At 41.8% G+C, this 19,716-nt stretch overlaps 1 protein-coding gene across 5 annotated transcripts in view; it reads left to right on the top strand.

Moving 5' to 3' along the window:
- The window catches only part of pla2g6 (phospholipase A2, group VI (cytosolic, calcium-independent)), an 84,762-nt gene that overhangs the window by 7,143 nt on the left and 57,903 nt on the right, over positions 1-19,716 (top strand). For 3 of the 5 annotated variants that reach the window (XM_060849568.1, XM_060849564.1, XM_060849566.1), the window contains 2 exons: positions 3,823-4,040; positions 14,163-14,378. In XM_060849568.1, coding sequence (XP_060705551.1) covers positions 3,838-4,040; positions 14,163-14,378 — 419 coding nt within the window. In that variant the 5' untranslated portion in view covers positions 3,823-3,837. The remainder of the gene's footprint in view (positions 1-3,822; positions 4,041-14,162; positions 14,379-19,716) is intronic. The other 2 variants (XM_060849565.1, XM_060849567.1) reach the window with 1 other exon arrangement.

The following is a 19,716-nucleotide window of genomic DNA, read 5'->3' as shown; positions in this document are numbered from 1 at the left end:
GCTGATTGCTCAGACACTTTTGAGACATTGCACTTACAAACTGGTTGGAGACCTTGTTCTCAAGTATTTCCACAGCTTTGTTCCCTGCTGGCCTTATTTCTGTAATGTCCTCAGTCTTACAATTCCCTGAAATATCTCTGCTCCTCTTATTCTGACCATTTGTACATCCTTGATTTTAATTGCTATACTTTGGTGTGCATTCAGCTGCCATGGCTCTTAACTCTGGAATTTCCTTGGAAAACCTCTCTTTTTCCATCTTTAAAGTACTCCTTAAAATGTACACCTTCAGGCAAGCTTTTAGTTATCAGACAGTATCTGGTTCAGTGTTGAGAGTGTATTGCTGGGAAAGCGCAGCAGGTCAGGCAGCATCTGAGGAGCAGGAGAATTGATGTATCGGGCATAAGTCCTTCATCAGGAATGAGGCTTGTGGGCTGGGGGCTGATTCCTGATTCATTCCTCATTCCTGATGAAGGGCTTATGCCTGAAACGTCGATTCTCCTGCTCCTTGGATGTAGCCTGACCTGCTTTGCAAACCCAGCAACACGCTCTCGACTCTGATCTCCAGCATCTGCAGTCCTTACTTTCTCCTAATATGTGGTTCATTGTTATGTTCTACTATATAATGTGCCTTGGAGAGATTTATTAAATTAAAGGTGTTTTTTAGAGTCATACATCATGGAAACAGACCCTTTTGTCCAACTTGCCTGTGCCAACTCAGCATTCAAATCTGACCTAGTCCCCATTTGGCCCATATCCCTCTAAACCCTTCCTATTCACATATCCCTTTTAAGTAACTGTACCCGCCTGTACCACTTCCTCTGGCAGCACATTCCAAACACGTGCTACTCTTCACTTGAAAAATTACTCCTCAGATACTTTTTAAACCTTTCCCCTCTCACCTCTCGTTTTGGACTCCCCCACACCAGAGCAAAGACCTTGGCTATTCACCTTATCCATGCCTTTCATGATTTGATGAACCTCTGTAAGGTCACCCCGCAGCCTCTGACGCTGTAGAGAAAAAAAGCCACAGTGAATTCAGCCTCACGTTATAAGTCAAACCCTCCAGTCCTGGCAACATCCTTGTAAACCTTTTCTGAACACTCTCCAATATAATCATATCCTTCCCATAGTAGGGTGACCAGAACTCTACACAATATAAATATAAATTGTTGTTATCGATCCATGACTCACTTTTCTCACATCTTTGACATATAATGGAGAAATGCTCTGGTGCTGGGGAGGTCTAATTTTCATTTACAATAGCATGTTCTTTAATCTAGCATTTGGCTCAAAGAGATTATCTAATCTTATGAGTATAACAGACTTAAATTTATTTAAATCTTTAGCATTAATGTAGTAAGGCTTGCTGCAAATTGGATTAATCTGATTTCCATATGCTGTTACTGACTCAGTACCTGCCACCTTGTGTCTGCTTTGTATAATCTTAAAACAACATATAAGAATCACAAACTTCATATTGCCAAAAACCAGAAATAAACAGCAGAAGCAATTGGAGATATGTAGCAGGCAGTGTCTGCAGAGAGAAACATGGGTAATGTTTCAGGTCCTGCAATCTTTTGTCAAACTTGCTGAGTGCGTCCACCTTTTTCAGTTTTTATTATTCATGACTGTGTGATGCAGTGTTATGGGACAGAGGGATAACAGTTCAAGTTGCTCATGAGGCAGGCATGTAGGAAGCAGGGCAACATTCTAATGCTCCCCAACTCTTTGAACAGGAAGTTTCAGGTCTGGATCACTCCAACCATGGAAGTGGGCTTAATTAGAAAGATTCACTTTCATATGACTGTAGTGGAGATCAGAAATAGTGCGATATCACTGGTGCCAGTTAGGGGATGTTTTTAACCATTTCATGCGCAGGGCACATGTTTGTCCATAATACTGGAAAAAGGGCAACAATTCAAATGTTAGCCTCAGCTTGAGTCCATTTAAAAATTAACTGGAGATGTAAAGCAAATTATAAAAGCTGCTTGCATTACACTGCAGATCAATACCGAGAATTCGGGTGTAATGCCTTCACCAGAACTAAGTGTTTTTTACTGAAATCAATGGGAGCGATAACCAACAATTACTCCAGTGATAGGACGCTAATGGCTTGAACCAACCACAGCTGAGGAAAGCAGGAAGTGTGTCTGGTGATATAGATTCATCTCGGGGATGCAGCGTGAATGTACTGATAGTTCTGAGGTTGTGGGACCCACCCAAGTTAAAGGGAATTAACACGGGGGAATTGGAGAAACAAAGTGAAAAGCAAACTGAAGACAGTATTATGTGACTCCTTCACGGTGTAAAGACACACTGATGCCCATGGTGAAGATTGCCCTGGATTTGGACCCTTTGCTATGATAATCTATAACCTTCCTTGCCCTGCTACAAGTACTTCTTATAAACATGAAGATCTAGCTAAAGTCTGAAGTTTCAAAAGCTTGTCTGACTTCAGACTAGAGGGCTCTATGGTGTTCAGTGTGAAGATGAGAAGTTCTTCCTGAAGCTGGTCTTGAGTTGTTTGAACAAGAGAAGCAAAAGATTAAGTCTGAGAGACATTTCCACACAGGAAGAGGCCACTCAGTAAGTCAAGTCAGTGCTGTGGCTGTCTGTGTGAGAACCCAACCTATCAAACTCTCCAGCCTGGACCCCATTTCCTTCAAGTCTTCACCTAGTTTCCTTTTCGTCATTGTTTGTATTGCATCCTCCTGGCTCATGGGAGATCAGTCCCTGTGTATTACTACTCATTGTCCAAAATCTTCAATTCATGTGCTCCAAGGTCCTTGTACAATCAAAGCCTTGTCCACTTCTAGCTAATATCCATTCTGTCTCATTTACTCCACGGAAAGCAATCTAGCATTGTGAATAACGTCACCCACTTCCCTGGTGTTTGAATAAAGTCTTCTCTACATCCTCACAAAGACCTTCACATCTTTGCCGAAGTGTGGTGACCAGATCTGAACAATATAATCTGGTTGGCGCCTAACCAGAGCCTGAAACAAGGTTCCGCACACGTTCCCTACATTATTACCGGAAGGAATAAAACCTTTGTAAAGAAGGCGTCACTCCAGTGAATCCTTGACTCCCCAACTGGTCAAGAATCTATCTGTCTGAGGCTTAAGTATACGCAAGAACTCTGCCCCACAGCTCTCTGTGACAAGGAGTTCCGAAAGCACTCAACTCCTCTGAGAAAAAAATTCCTCCTTATCTCAGTCTTAAATTGGCACCTCTTTATTGTGAGACTATATCCTCTGATTCTAGACTTTCCCATTAGTGAAAATATGCTCAAGTATTTACAGATTTTTGCTTCAACTGTTTCACCTTCCAGTTGCAGTTCACTTGATACCACTCTGGCCTCTTAAGTTAAAAGTTTATGGGCTTACATCCTATTCCAGAGATATAATCCAGGCCTGGGCCTTCCAGTGTAGTACTGAAGAAATGCCACAGTGTTAGAGGATGCTCTTTGACATGGAGAATTAAACTGAGGACCTGTCTCTGACTTTAGACTAAGTTAAAATATCTCACGGCACTCTTATCGAAACAGAGCGTGGAAGTTCTACCTTCTCTCAATCAGCATCACTAACACAGATGATCGTGTCGTTATATTATTGCTGTTTGTGGGATCTTGCTAGGTGCAATTGGCTAATGTGCTGGCTATCTTCCAGTAGTAATTACACTTGAAAAGATTTTATTGGTGGTGGAATGCTGTAGAAAATATAAATCATTCATTATGTGAGCACTGTGGAGCATCTTCAACTCAAAAATGAAAGAGCATTGATAATCATTTCCCTATCTCCCCCAACCCTTCTCTTCTCCCAGCAGATCATTGTAAGAATGCAGTTCTTTGGCCGTTTGGTAGAGACACTGAATACTGTGACCAACCTCTTTGCCAACCCTTACCGGGTACGAGAGGTGCCACTGTCCGAATATGTGTCACACAGCAGAATTATGGACGACGGACGGGTGGTGCTGTATCGGACAGCACAGTCTTGGGACTGCTTGTTTATCAACCCCAAAACACCTCAGAATGCTTTCAGGTGAGAATCTTCTGGTGACGTTTCATGATGGAGAATTTCTAGGATTGTGCAGTTCCCAGGGTCACAGGGTTTATGTGCAATGCTCTCCTTCATGGAGAGTTCCTGATTGACTGTTATCCCGAGTTGCTCTCACTTTAGAACCAGAAAAAGAGATTCCAGAGGTGTGGGGAGTAGGGATGGATTGTGACGAGGGATGAGATTTCTTTTGTGCATTCAGCTGTATGGGATCTCTGTTAAATTCACTGTGTGTGAAGGGGAAGTCCAGTCACATTTCGGGCCTAGAGGAGTCTTTCAAGTGGAAAATCCATTCATTTTAGTATAGAGTTTGGCAAAAATTATAGGATATAGACTTTAAATGGAGACCATTCGGAGCAGTTGTGCATGCAGAGATAAGGAGAGAACTTGCATTCACCATGCATAGTGTTTTTTTTATCTTAAGATGTTCTGAATACTTTACGAGAATGAGGGAGCATAGCTTCAGAATAAGGGGGAGCAGATTTAGGACTGAATTGAGGAGGAACTTCTTCACACAAAGAGTTGTGAATCTGTGGAATTCCCTGCCCATTGAAGCAGTTGAGACTTCCCCCGTTGAATATTTTTAAGGCAAAAATAGATTTTTGAACAGTAAAGGAATTAGTGGGCAGGTAAGTGGTGCTCAATGTTTGATAAGATCAGCCATGATCTTTTTGAATGGTGGAGCAGACTTGCATGGCCGGGTGGCCGGCTCTTCCTACTATTTCTTACTTTCTAATGTTCTGTTTATAGCCAGTTGAGTATTTTTTAAAGTGTGGCCGTTGATGTGATGCAAAGAAACTTCCTTTCTCTTCTTCGAATAGTGTCATGGGATTATTTATTGCCCAAGGAGGTAGAAGGGCTCTCAGTTTAACATGTTGTTTCAAAAAGCATCACCTCCAACAGCGCTCCCTCTGTACTGCACTAGAGTGCCAACCTAACGTGGATGCTCACATATAGAGAGTGCGCTTGACTTCATAAAGTGAAATTGCCAGCCACTGAGTGAATAGTCACGGGGAAACCTGTTAGTCTTCCCTGCGTTTTGTGAGCTGCAAAAGTGAGTGAAGATATCTGAAAAATGAAATTCGCAGGTAGCTAGCTTGAACAATATAGCACAGGAACACTCCCTTTGGTCCACCAAGCCTGCACGAGTTCCTAGTCGTTATTTAGACTTATTGTCCCTGTGTAGTTTCTATCCCTCTGTTCACCTCCCCTTCACATGTCTATCAAGGTACACCTTAAACACTGCTAACGTGCATGTTTCCAACACCTCCACTGGCAGGTTGTTCCAGGCACCCACCACCCTCTGTGTGAAAGATTTTCCCCTCACTTCCCCCCTAAACTTTCCCAGGTAAAGACTCTTCATCTTGCCCATTCTTGTCTAAGGTGTGCACCTGAAATACCAACCTGTATGGCTCTGCCTGACCTACAAATGTTTCTCAGCAAACTTGGTTTTTGTTTAGATCGATAAAGATCAACTCACATGATCTTTAAAATGTGACTGGCTTTTTGATCCATCTTATCTAATCATCTCAGGAAACAGATAAATAAAAATGAATTTGAATTGTAAGGTTTTAATGAGCAACTTAAAAATTTCAATAATTTTTAAATTGCTCATAGGATGAGAATTGTTGGCAATGTCTGTACAGAATATCTTCATTAAGCCTAATTTTGAATAACTGAAGGGAGAGAGAAATATAGTTTAATTGCACTTTGAAGAATGTTTTATTGAAATAGAGCTACATGAAGTATAAATAAATATGCATTGATCTTGAAATTCATTTCACTAGTAGAAGCTTAATGATGATTAATGTCCTCATTAGAATAATGGACTAAATAGTTTAACATAAACATACTAACAATTTCATTCCAGCCTTTCATATTAATTTGGGAGCTGAGTCTCACTCAAACATTTGGTTGACCTTCAGTTCAATTAACTGAGTACCCCTAATGTAGGTAGACATTTTATGATTTTATAGCTTCAGCACTGTACCTGCAGAGAGCACCACCTATTGGTGGGCAGTGCACTTAGCAGCAGGGAGTTCAGTTATGTTATCTTCCAAGTATCTATGGATTTAATAAGACAATATATTTATTAATCTTGGCGATGAATGGTTGCACAAACTGTAGCATGAAAATTATATGTGAACATTAGTGAATTTAAAAAAGAAGTACAATACCAGGAAATAATTGCTGTACTAACACTTGAAAAGTCTGTAGAAGAATGAAATTTTTCTTAACATAGATGAAAGCAGGCATGTTTTTCTCCGCAGTGCATGACTCACCAACAAAATTGAATTTTCAGAAACCACATTTTCAAAAGTCGCTTTGTTCTTACTGCTTTGCTGGTGAATCATTAATTATGAAGAAAAACAGGCTTTCCCCTTCTTCGCTGCTAAAAGAGGAACCCTGCATCTCTGTGGTAATGAAAGACTTCCTGCCTCTCTCCTCATGTTCTCTTCCTTGTACTAGATTGAACTGTTTCTGGAACACTAACTGACACTGGTTTCTGTATCAAGTTCAAAATAATTTTTGTTTTGTTTAAGAATGTCCATTGGAAATAATTGACATATTGATGAGTAAGTCTTTCTCATGTCAATGTTCAACAATAAGTGTTGATATCGGAAAATGAAACACTCAATATATCTGACTACCAGAGTCAGTCTGAATTACTCCCAGGTTCATTGTGGCTGACTGCTCAGTGTTGTACTTTATTATAGATTAATAGTGAGCTGTTTTATAATACTAGACATGTCACGCATCCCTCCCAACCATTGATTTTGACACTATTGTCTATGTTATAAAATCAGATTAATATTGCCCAGCAGCCCATGATTATCCTTGAGTTTAAAAATCTACATTTGCATTCCAATGCAATGCTAAGAGAGTACTGCATTATTGGATGGCCAACTTTTGATGAGGTATTAAACCCATATACTGTCTATTATCAAACACACCACAGCACTATTGCAGAGAAAAGTAGGAGCCTTCATCCTTGTGTCTTGCCCACATTTATCTATCAATCTACATCACTGAAAAGCAGATAATTGTGTCATGTTTGTTCGTGGGAGCTTGTGCAAATATTCATTGCCCTGATTTTGACGTTACAGCAATGACTGTATTTCATTGGTTATTAGGCACTTTGCGACATTATGAAAAACACTGAAAATGTGAAGTTTTTATTTACCTTTTCACAATTTGATGGTGTAATATTTCCAATCCAATCCCTCACTATTTAACATATATATGAATTAGAAACCCTTGAAGCCTTAAAAGTATCCAACAACTCTGCTTCGGTGCCTGTTAGAAGGAGAATGCTCCAACAACTGATGATCTCTGCAAGAAAAGAAACTCCTCTTATTTTGGTCTTATATCTTGCTGTTTTCGGTAAGTCAGTGATTCCCAACCCTTTTTTAATGCTCAATAACTAAGATAACCCCCAAATCTGACCCTCCCTCCCTGTAAAGTAATGCTACATGAACCTGGCATCCTTGTCTTGATCTCTCCCATCCCTACTGGAACTGGGCCTGGTGTGGCCTGATCCATATCCAGACCCTGACCTATCCCTCCTCACCCACCTGGCACACTATTCCCACACCTACATGCCTGGCACACTACTGCCTCACTACCTAATGTACTTACCTTTCTTTAGTCACTGTCAAAGTGCCTATGGGATATTAACTGCTGAACTACAGCTGCAAATATGGTGAGAATGGGACACATCTTGGCCTGCTCCATTATTCCTGTACCTAGTGGATTTCTTCCCAGTTTCAGTTAGATTGGAAACAGACCCTTTGGCCCAACAAGTCCACACTGACCCTCCGAAGAGTAACCCACTCAGCCCCATTCCCCTACATTTACCCCTGACTAACGCACCTAAGACTATGGGCAATTTAACATGGCCAATTCACCTGACCAGCATATCTTTGGAGTATGGGAGGAGACCGGAGCACCTGGAGGAAACCCATGCAGAGACAAGGAGAATGTGCCAACTCCACACAGACAGTCACCCAAGGTAGGATTTGTACCTGAGTCCCTGGCGCTGTGAAGCAGCAGTGCTAACCACTGAGCCACTGTGCCGCCCCTCCAATGGGTCCATTATGGAAAGGCCAGACTTGGAACCTGACCTAGAAAGAGCACCAACACATAAATGGGAAATCTTAAAGAGGATTACCATTGGTTAAATCTGTTCTGATTGTAATCGGATTATCTGGACCATTGAAAACTGTTGTGGAGCAAAGTTTGCAATGACCAAGATAGCATGATTCATGTCGACCTGACCTGACCTGCCCTAACTCATTCTCAATTTGTAGTCTACATCAGGATTTAATGGACCTCAATCAGTGGAATCACAAGCTTTTGGAGCACAAACATTTCTGTCCTATTAATGCCTAAATTTCTGCTTCACTAGTAACCCTGACTGTACATTTGGAAGCTCGTGACATTGTTGCTTCATTGCTTATGCAAATTCAAAGCTGAACATAAAAATCTGTTAACATCAGCAACTTGGAATGCAAATTATTGGGTGCATAGATTTATCCTTTTCGTACAAACTCTGAGGCCCAACAGTGCACTCCTGTACAATCTACAAAAACTAAATCTAGACATCCCTGCCTCAGGGATCACTCAATTGTTTAAAGATCCTTCAGGTGTTTATAGTTCCCTGTGAAAAATATGCTTCTTCAGAAGCTCATGAGGAGGACTCTTTGAAAAACTTTGCACAGTGACAGGAGTTTAAAACCGCTTGGTGGGCCTCACTTCTGAAGGGCAAAGTGTCCTTCAGTGTAGCCTCTTCTGACATGTAGTTCATGTAGGTTCCGTGCAGTCATCAGAAATCAGGCTTTTGTCTTAGCTGTTGAAGTTGGCTTCAAGCCCAGTTTCCAGTAGTGCAAGGGCAATGTTTGTTTTTGATTGTTTTTAAAATTGTATTTTGTGTTGTTGGCCAGTGTTACATTTAGAAAGTTGAAGGTGTAGGGACTGAAGTGAGCCACTTGATACTTGTAAGCTTGTTTTGCTTACAGTTAGATCATTGTTGATGTGTATCTCAACCCCATCCACCTGTCATTGTTCCACATCACCTGACAGTTTTGCCAGATTGATCTCAGGTTTGCAAGTTTCAATTGACCCATCGCCCACAGTCTTCTGAGGGAAAGTGTTACAGCTTTCCACTATCCTTTATATGCAAAAAATGCTTCTGATTTGACTCCAAAATGGGCTCACTTCAGTTTTAAGATGAAGCTGATTTTATTTTGTTTTCTGCCACCAGAGGAAATAATTTCTCTTATTTGGCCTTATTGAATTATTTTATCATTTTCAACACCTGGATTAAATCACGCATCACTAAACTCTAAGAAACATAAATTTGACCTTGTTACTCTGGTGAATATATGCTTCCAAGTTTAGTGTACCTTACCTGGAGTGGGGTTAGGGCTTGGGAGATAAGGGAGCATATGATTGAAAAAAAATCACTCATGGGACATGAACATTGCTGGCTGCTGCAACGTTTATTGCCAATCCCTGATTGCCTTTGAGAAGGTGGTACGGCACTGCCTTCTTGAACTACTGCAGTCCATTTAGTGCAGGTATGTCCATCATGCCATTAGGAAGGCAGTTCCAAGGGTTTGACCCAGTGAACTCCCTTCCTAATTATGCCAACTTTGTGCTAATCACTTGGGCCCTCATCGTCAGTGAGGAGCCAGATTCATGTAGCACTTCCTGAAGAAGAGCTTATGCCCGATACGTCAATTCTCCCGCTCCTTGGGTGCTGCCTGACCTGCTGCGCTTTTCCAGCAACACATTTTCAGTTCATGTAGCATTGTCTGTGTTTCACTGGCTGCCATGTATTCAGAATTGAGGGCAATTGGGGAATCACTGGCCAGCTAACATGGCCACTTCCCATGATTGAATTTTAAAAAATCAAGCAAGTGAAGAGCATACCTCAGTAAGGAAATCACCAGTTATTCTAAACCTCCAAAATACTGGAAAATTATTAAAATCCATTGCAGATGCTACTAAAATGCAAATCTTGGTAAGATAAGCAACTTTGCACATCAAAATCTCCAATTCTAGCAAACTTGCTGGGGCTGTTTTCCCTGGGGCGTCGGAGGCTGAGGGGTGACCTTATAGAAGTTCACAAAATTATGAGGGATATGGATAGGGTAAATAGGCAAAGTCTTTTCCCTGGGGTAGGGGAGTCCAGAACTAGAGGGCATAGGTTTAGGGTGAGAGGGGAAAGATATAAAAGAGACCTAAGAGGCAACTGTTTCACACAGAGGGTGGTACATGTACGGAATGAGGTGCCAGAGGAAGTGGTGGAGGCTGGTACAATTACAATATTTAAGAGGCATTTGGATGGGTATATGAATAGGAAGGGTTTGGAGGGATATGGGCCGGGTGCTGGCAGGTGGGACTAGATTGGGTTGGGATATCTGATCGGCATAGACGGGTTGGACTGAAGGGTCTATTTCCATGCTATACATCTCTATGACTCTGTGATTAAAGTGCATATCTTGATGAGATAAGTGGGTTGGAACAGCAAAGCCACCACTTCCAACATCATGTGATGTGCCCCTACACCAGCTCAACATCCAGTTGTCCTTGGCAATTGGTCTTCACAGCTAGCAAGCATTCTGGGCAGTGTTGTCTGCCCTTGACTGTACTTCAGTTTGTGCAGGTTCACTAAAGGACAGCAAGAACTGATGAAGTTCAGAATACTTATAAGGCCCCCAAACTAGGGCTCCAGACCTGTCAATCATTGAGTCACCAGGAGCTGCTCTTCCAGTCATAGAGTCATGGAGTTGAACAGCACAGAATCAGACCCTCTGGTCCAACTCGTCCATGCCGACCAGATATCCCAACCTAATCTTGTCCTATTTGCCAGCACTTGGCCCATATCCTTCTAAACCCTTCCTATACATATATCCATCCAGATGCCTTTTAAATGTTGTAATTGTACCAGCCTCCACCATTTCCTCTGGCAATTCATTCCATACATACACCACCCTCTGCATGAAATGGTTGCCCCTTAGATCCCTTTTATATCTTTCCCCTCTCACCTGAAACCCATGCAGTCTAGCTCTGGACACCCCACCCCCAGGAGAAAGACTTTTTCTGTTTATCCTATCCATGCTCCTCATGATTTTATAAACCTCTATGAGGTCACCCCTCAGCCTTTGACATTGCAGGGAAAACAGCCACAACCTATTTAGCCTCTCCCTATAGCTCAAATCCTCCAACCCTGGCAACATCATGGCTATTTCTTTCCAGTGGTCTTTGCTAATAGATTCAGTAGTCAGCTGATCAGTAGTAGACGCAAGTGAGGACTTTGGATGCTGGAGATTAGAGCAGAGAGTGTGGTGCTGGAAAAGCACAGCAGGTCAAGCAACATCTGAGGAGCAGGAGAGTCAACTTTTCGGGCAAAAACCCTTCATCTGTAGGGCTTTTTGCTGAAACATCGACTCTCCTACTCCTCAGATGCTGCCTGACCTGCTGTGCTTTTCTAGCACCATATTCTCACAGCTTATCAGTAGTAACCATAGGAGCAAATCAGCCTTTGATTGAAGGAACATCAAGCAGTTTGGAAAGGATGTGCTGGCAGTGAGGGAGTCCCAGGGAGCTGGAGCTGTCTTCTGTATTGAACCTTGAACTGGGAGTCTCTTGTTTGAAGCTGGGGCTGGGAAAAGCCTAACCTTTGGTCAGGCCGCAGTTTGAGTGTGAGTTTGGGTGAGGGTAGACTTCTGCAATGGTAAGAGTGTCCCTTGGTTTTTGGTGGATCTGGGTTATCTGTTTGCAGGTGAGAGATTGGAGTCTAGGGGTGTGATGCTGGATATGAGATGTGGGAGAGTGTGGAAAGCTCCAAGTGTGTCAGAGAGAGAGTGTGAACGAGCCTGTGGGGGAGAGAGGCAGGCTGCAAGGTGAATTGGGATGAGGAGGGAGGCTGCAAAGACTAGAGTCTGGTTTAAACCTATCAACAAAAAAATCATTTGCTTAACTGGTAGCCAAGTAATCTTGAAATTACTGAGGCAATGTATGTCGAATCTGTAGCTTAAGGTTTCCTTTGGTCACCGAAACTCTGGGCAGAATGCAGTGGATGTTATTGTAATGAACATGGCAACATTTGTCAAATTTAAATTTGAGATACCATAAAAAGAGTTGTAACCTCGTTATTCAAACCATTGTGTATTGAAGTTGGGACATCGTGTTGAGGTTGTACAGAATGTTGGTCAGGCCACTTTTAGGGTACTGTGTACAGTACTGGTCACTCTGCTACAGGAAGGATACGGTTAATTTGGAGAGCGTCCAGAAAGATTTACAGGATGTTTCAGGCACTGGAGGGTTAGAGTCATAAGGAGAGGCTGTAAAGACTGGGGCATTCTTCACTGCAGTGTAGGTGGTTATCAGATCATGAGAGGCATGGGTCAAGTTAATAGCAAAGGTCTTTTCCAAAGGATTGAGGGGTTCAAAACAAAGGGACATATTTTTAAGGTGAGAGGAGAAAGATTTAAAAGGGATCTGGAGGGCAACATATTCCATACAGAGGGTGGTTCATGTGTGGAATGAACTGCCAGAGGAAGGTAGGAAATGCAGGTACAGTTACAACATTTAAGTCATTTGGATAGGTACATGTTTAGGAAAGGTTTCGAGGGATATGGACCAAACATTGGCAAATAGGTCTAGTTCAGTTTGGGAAACCTGGTTGGCATGGACGAGTTGGACCGAAGAGTCTGTTTCCATGCTGCGTGACTCTGACTTGATCACTGTCTGGTTAACGTCTTCCAACTTTGTGCATATGTTTTGGAAATACATTTGCTGATTTGACCAGTCTGTGGAAGGGTTTGTTTATGGTGATGTCTTTTTATGTTAATAACTATATTAGTTATCTTGAAAATAACTTCTACTAACTCATGACTTCTCTTGGAAATTAATGCTTACCTTGCGCTTAATGTTTAAAGAAGGAGCAATTTTTGAGGATATCACTGAATTCTGCTAATTTTGCTTATAAATGAGCTCTTAATCACCATGCACCAACTAAATGCAGCAAGTTATTTTACTGTGTGAATGCATCAATTAATAAAAGAGTTAGTGAGAATGAAAAAGGAGTTCTTAAAAACCAGAACATAACCTCTGAAAAAGATCATTTTACATCACGTTTGCAGTGTCTATAGTATTTTGCACTTTTAATATTTGCTTCGTTCCAGGTATTTGTGAGTGTAGTTAGTTTCAATTTATAATGAATGGCTTAGAATGCAGAAGGCAACTTTCTTTTAAATGTGTTTAACAAACTGTGTCAACCCTACTGTAATGGTTTTCCAATTCTGGATATTTGAGTGATGTGAAGTGGAGGATTAAACATTGAGGGTGAGTGGTTGGTGAGGTTTGGGGGATAAGGGTTGCAGGAACAGGAGAAGCACCAGGGGTCCTGATTTCTCTCCCTGGCCTTCTCCCTGCTCCAGAACAGAGCACATTACTCCAGCTGGGATCTGGTATAACTGAAACATAAGTTCCTAAATTTTGAATTCCAATCCTCTCAAGATAAAAGCCAACATTCTCGAAGCCCTCTTGGTATGCATGAGGACACAGGTTCATGGGGAGCACCATTGGTTACATACATCTAGACAGAGGATAAATCCTTTGTCTCTACTCCCTATTTGCTGCCTCCCCGGTTATTTACTGTGCCAAGATTAGCTCCAATTCCACGCACTCTCAATTTTTCCGAGTAATTTATTAGGACTGTTGATGTAAGTATAACAGCACTAGTTGAGGTGCAAGGCAGAGCCAGTGGATTCTTGGGTTGGCAGCTACAAAGTCTTTTTGGCTGCAATCATCTTCCTTTGAGTGAATTTGTACTGTGGCGTAAATAAGATCATTTACCCAGCAGGGGATGCATTGTTGAATACATTGGGCTCCTTTTAAAAGCAACTTTGTGTGACCAGTGCACTGTAATGAGCATTTGGAAATTGCAGCTCAAATGTCTGAGTCAGAAGATGATTTTGGAAATGAAGAGATTCATGCCTCAAAATCACTACCAGTCCAAATATGCAGCAAAGATGAAAATAGGAACAAGTAACATCATTAGAAATGGTTCAGTTTTTGTGTCTCGTGCCTCTACAGGTTGTTCCAGGTGAGCTCTGAAGTGGAAGCAAGAACAATGTTTGTACAGTTTGCAACGAAGATGAGACCATTTTATGAGATCTCGCCAGACTCACTGAAAGTTGACACTGTGCAGCAGCTGACTGACTGTTTGCGAAGCCATCCAAACTGGCCCTTGGCTCATGTAGCCGTAGAGATGAGCATGAAGGACAGCTTTCGCCACAATCACATTATGCGGTATGGATTTATGTAGAACATGCAGAGGAAGGTGCATGCACTGTAAATGTCTGCCTCGTGTTTCCTATATATACAGTTGTGGAGTGGGTTAATGCTGTATTTGCATTGCATTGTCCAAGTTCCAAATGAATTCATGGCCGAGAACCACCTGCTTGAAATTTAGCATTTTAAAATTCATTTATTGAATGTGGACTTTGCTGGCTAGTCCAGCACTTAGTCCCCATTTGTAATTTCTCTTGAGAAGATGGTACTAGCCTACATTATGAACCATTGTGGTAAATTTGGTATGGGTAGATCCATAATGCTATAAGGTAGTGAGCTTAGACGGATAGTTAGAAATGGCAAATTGAAAATGACAAAGTGGTGAGATAGGGGTGTACTTTCGAAGCTGAGGGTTTTTTTAATCTTAAGTCTATCAAATTGTGTGAATGCTCGAGGCTAACTTTATTTGGAAAATGTTTTCCCCAGCACTGAAAATCAAGAGGAAAACTGTACCATGAGGGAAAGCATACATTCTGTCATTAGGCTGGAGATAAAAAGGCTGCTGTAGAATTAAATCGAAAAGTATCCTTAAAGGGTGGATGGGAGAAGGACCAAAGGAATAGAGTTTCAGGAATGGATAAAAAGGAAGGGAGAGAGTATTAACAAGGTCTGGCTTCAGGACACTGGAATTTAGTGTCTCGTTTGGTATTTATAATAATTCTAATCTGGGTGATTTGAAGATTAACTACTCTTTAAAAATCACACAACACCAGGTTATAATCCAACAGGTCTATTTGGAAGCACAAGCTTTCGGAGCCTCATTCTCCACAACCACCTGATGAAGGAGCAGCGCTCTGAATGCTAATGCTTCCAAACAACCCTGTTGGACCGTAACCGGGTGTTGTGTGAGTTTTAACTTTGTACACCCCAGTCCAACACCGGCATCTCCAAATCATAATTACTCTTTAGATAATCAGAGATGGAAAAAGGGGAGAAGAGTAGGCTGAGAGTCAGAGTTCCCCTTGGTGTTGTTTAGTTCCAAAAGTCTTGGTTGATACTATTTAAAACCTATTTTCTTGGCCGTGATAGAGAGGCCTACCTAACGGACAATCTGAATCATAATCTTTATAGTTGATGGAGTGGAGAGAAGATTGGAGGATTTGGAAATTGTATTTTATACCTTCCTGAAGGCCTTTTGGTTTCATGTTCCTAACAAGGCCAGCAGTTAATGGCCTTCCCTAATTGTCCTTGAGAAGGTATAAGTGAGCTGCCTTCTGTATTGTTGTAGTCCATAAAGTGTAGGTAGACCTGTAGTTCTTCAGGAAGAGAGCTTCATGGTTTTGACCCAGCGACAGTGAAGGAAGACATATGTGGTTCTAAGTCAAGGTGGTGTGTGGCTTAAAAGTGAACTTGAGGGTGATGATGTTCTCATGAATATGCTACCGCTGTTTTTTAAGTGGTAGAAATTGTGAGAGTGGATGATACTATTGAAAGTGCATTGATGAGTTGTAGCAGTACATTGTATAAATAGTAAACACTGATGCACTGTTTACTGGTGGTAGAGGAAGTGAATGCTTACAGTGGTGAATCGGGTGCTGATCAAGCGAACTGCTTTGGATGTTGCCGATAGTTGTATTGTGCCTTGTAATAATGGACAGATCAAGGGCAGTCAGAGATGAGTTACTTGTACTAGAATTTCTATCCTCCAACTTGCTTTTTCAGTCAATGTTTATATGGCCAGTTCACTTTCTGGTCAATGGTAACCTGCAAGATGCAGATGATGGAGCATTAGCAAAGACTTGGAGGTGCTGGTGTTGAAGTGGAGTGGACAAAGTTAAAACTCACACAACAGCAGGTTAGAGTCCAGCAGGTTTATTTGGAAGCACTAGCGTTTGGAGCGCTGCTCCTTCATTAAGTGGATGTGGAGGTTAAGGTCATGGTCACGGAATTTACAACCAAAAGAGTCCAGTGTCATGGAGACGTGATACAGTAAATAATCTTAAAGTAAAACTTTCATTTTTTATAATGGGGTATGTTGGTTTCTGTTCTTTAATAAGTAAATCCCAGAACTTCTTTTAAATTGCATTCTCATGATAGCTCAGGTTTTAAACAATAGGTGTGAAGTCTGTCTGTGTCCCAACGCTATGTCAAAGTGACAAACCCTCTGTATAGCTCTACAGAGTTTTAAATGGATTCATGCAGCAAAATAAAATGTAATTCTGCAGAAACAAATTCACCCCATAAGCTTATACGTATGCGCATGGAGTTGCGACAGATTGAGGATGCGTGTGAGTGTGTGGATGTGAGTGCACGTTATAGAGCGTGCGTGTATATGTTTGTGTGTGTAAACTTAAGTTGTGTGTGAATGGGATGGGATATTTGTTGGAGGGTGCATGTGATGCTGTGAATGCGGGGGGAAGAAGTGTGTGTGTGCTCGCGTGCATGCATGTGCATATGAGAGAGAGCTTGTGTATGAGGGAGGATCTGTGTGGGTTTGTGTTGTTCTTCTTGGATTTACATGTCAAAGAACAGAAACCAGCATATCCCATTTATAAAAGATGAAAGTTTTAATCTAAGATTGTTAACTGTATCACATCTCCATGACACTGGACTCGTTTGGCTGTAAATTCTGTGAGCATGATCTTAACCTCCATAACCACCTGATGAAGGAGCGGTGCTCCAATAGCTAGTGCTTCCAAATAAATCCATAACCTGCAGTTGCGTGATTTTTAACATTTAGCAAAGGTAATGGTTGGTTTCTCTCTTGTTGCAGATAGTGATTGTCTGGTCTTTGTGTGTACATATTTGTTCAATGCTATGAATTCAAATAAACTGTTTGCTGAACTGAAATGTAGTGAAGAATTCCCAGTTTGTACAAACACGTGAATGATTTTTATTTTACACATACAGATTGTATTAATTGTCAGTAGAAACCTTTAATCTGAAACTCATAACAGTTGTTGAATCAGCTCTCTGACTTTCCCCATGAGCAAATTAATGGGATACCTAAGCAGGGATAACAAAGCCCACCTGTGATTGAAACAAAACCTGAATATGTTGGTCAGAGCAGACCAGGCAACATTTCTGGCAAGAGAAACAGAACAAGTACTTCATAAGGCCAACATTTCGTTCGTCGTAATAGTAACCTGGAGTAGTTGCTGTGGGGAATGGGGATTGGGACAGCCAGGTAGATTATAAAAGACTGAAATTGGATCAGTTATGACAACTAAGCAGATGCATGGCTACTCTAGAAGAGAGGGAAGATATATCTTGAACAGAACAGAGAACCTGAGGGAGCTAGCACTCAGTCATAGGACATTACAGTGCAGTACAGGCCCTTTGGCCCTTGATGTTGCACCAGCATGGAAAACTAATCTGAAGTCCATCTAACTGACACTATTCCATTCTCGTCCATATGCCTATCCAATGACCATTTACATGCCCTCAAAGTTGACGAGTTTACTACTGTTGTAAGCAGTGTGTTCCACGCCCCTACTACTCTCTGAGTAAAGAAACTACCTCTGACATTTTGTCCTATATCTATCACCCCTCAGTTTAAAGCTATGTCTGCTCGTGCTAGCCATTGCCATCTGAGGAAAAAGGTTCTCACTGTCCAATCTAGCTTATCCTCTGATTATCTTGTATATCTCAATTTAGTCACCTCTCAACCTTCTTCTCTCTAAGGAAAACAACCTCAAGTCCCTCAGTCTTTCCTCGTATAACAGGCAACATCCTGGTAAATCTCCTCTGAACCCTTTCCAAAGCTTCTACATCTTTCCTATAATGCGGTGACCAGAACTGTGCGCAGTACTCCAAATGTGGCTGCAGTAGAGTTTTGTACAGCTGCAGCATGGTTCAGAAACTCAATCGCTCTGCTAATAAAAGCTAACACACCATATGCCTTCTTAACAACCCTATCAACCTGGGGGGAAACTTGCAGGGATCTATGTACATGGACAACAAGATTTCTCTGCTCATCTACACGACCAAGAATCTTACCATTAGCCCAGCACTCTCCATTCCTCTTACTCCTTCCAAAGTGAATCACCTCACGCTTTCCCACATTAATCTCCATTTGCCACCTCTCAGCCCAGTTCTGCAGCTTATCTATGTCCTGGTGTAACCTACAACATCCCTGAGCACTGTCCACAGCTCTACCGACCTTAGTATCATCCGCAAATGTACTAACCCATCCTTCAATGCCCTCATCCAGGTCATTTAGGAAAATGACAAACAGCAGTGGACCCAAAACAGATTTCTGCGGTACACCAGTAGTAACTAAACTCCAGGATGAACATTTCCCATCAGCCACCACCCTCTGTCTTTCAGCTAGCCAATTTCTGATCCAATACGCTAAATCACCCTCAATCTCGTGCCTCTGTATTTTCTGCAATGGACTACTGTGGGGAACCTTACCAAACACCTTACTGAAATCCATATACACCATATCAACCGAGTTACCCTCATCTACCTGTTTGGCCACCTTCTCAAAGAACTCACGAAGGTTTGTGTGGCATGGCCTACCCTTCTCAAAACTGTGTTGACTATCCCTAATCGACCTATTCCTTTCTAGATGATTATAAATCTTATCCCTTTCCAACTTTACGCACAACTGAAGTAAGGCTCTCACAGGTCTATAATTTCCAGGGTTGTCCCTACTCCCCTTCTTGAATAAGGGAACAATATTTGCTATCCTCCAGGCTTCTGGCACTATTCCTGTAGACAATGATAATATAAAGATCAAAGCCAAAGGCTTGGCAATCTCCTCCCAGGCTTTCCAGAGAATCTTAGGATAAATCCCATCTGGCCCAGGGGACTTATCTATTTTTACACTTTCCAGAATTGCTTACATCTCCTCCTTGTTGACCTCAATCCCATCTAGTCTAGTAGCCTGTATCTCAGTATTCTCGTTGACCACGTTTTTTTTTCTAGCCTGAGTACTGACGAAAAGTGTTCATTTAGCACTTCCCCTATCTCCTCTGACTCCATGCACAGCTTCCAACTACTGTCCTTGATTGACCCAAATCTTACTCTAGTCATTCTTTTATTTCTGATATACCTATAGAAAGCCTTAGGGTTTTCCTTGATCCGAACTGCCAACAACATCTCATGTTCCCTCCTGGCTCTTCTTAGCTCTCTCTTTAGGTCTTTCCTGGCTAACTTGTAACTCTCAAGCATCCTAACTGAGGCATCAGATCTCATCCTAACATAAGCCTTCTTTTTCCTCTTGACAAGAGATTCAACTTCCTTAGTAAACCACGGCTCTCGCGCTCGGCAACTTTTTCCCTGCCTGCCTGGTACATATAGAAGAAAGGTTTGTCCTTCAGACATAAAAAGTTGTAAATTAGTCAGAAAT

Source organism: Hemiscyllium ocellatum, chromosome 33 (assembly GCF_020745735.1).
Source record: "Hemiscyllium ocellatum isolate sHemOce1 chromosome 33, sHemOce1.pat.X.cur, whole genome shotgun sequence".
Taxonomy (NCBI): domain Eukaryota; kingdom Metazoa; phylum Chordata; class Chondrichthyes; order Orectolobiformes; family Hemiscylliidae; genus Hemiscyllium; species Hemiscyllium ocellatum.
This window is presented reverse-complemented; position numbering and strand designations above follow the sequence as displayed.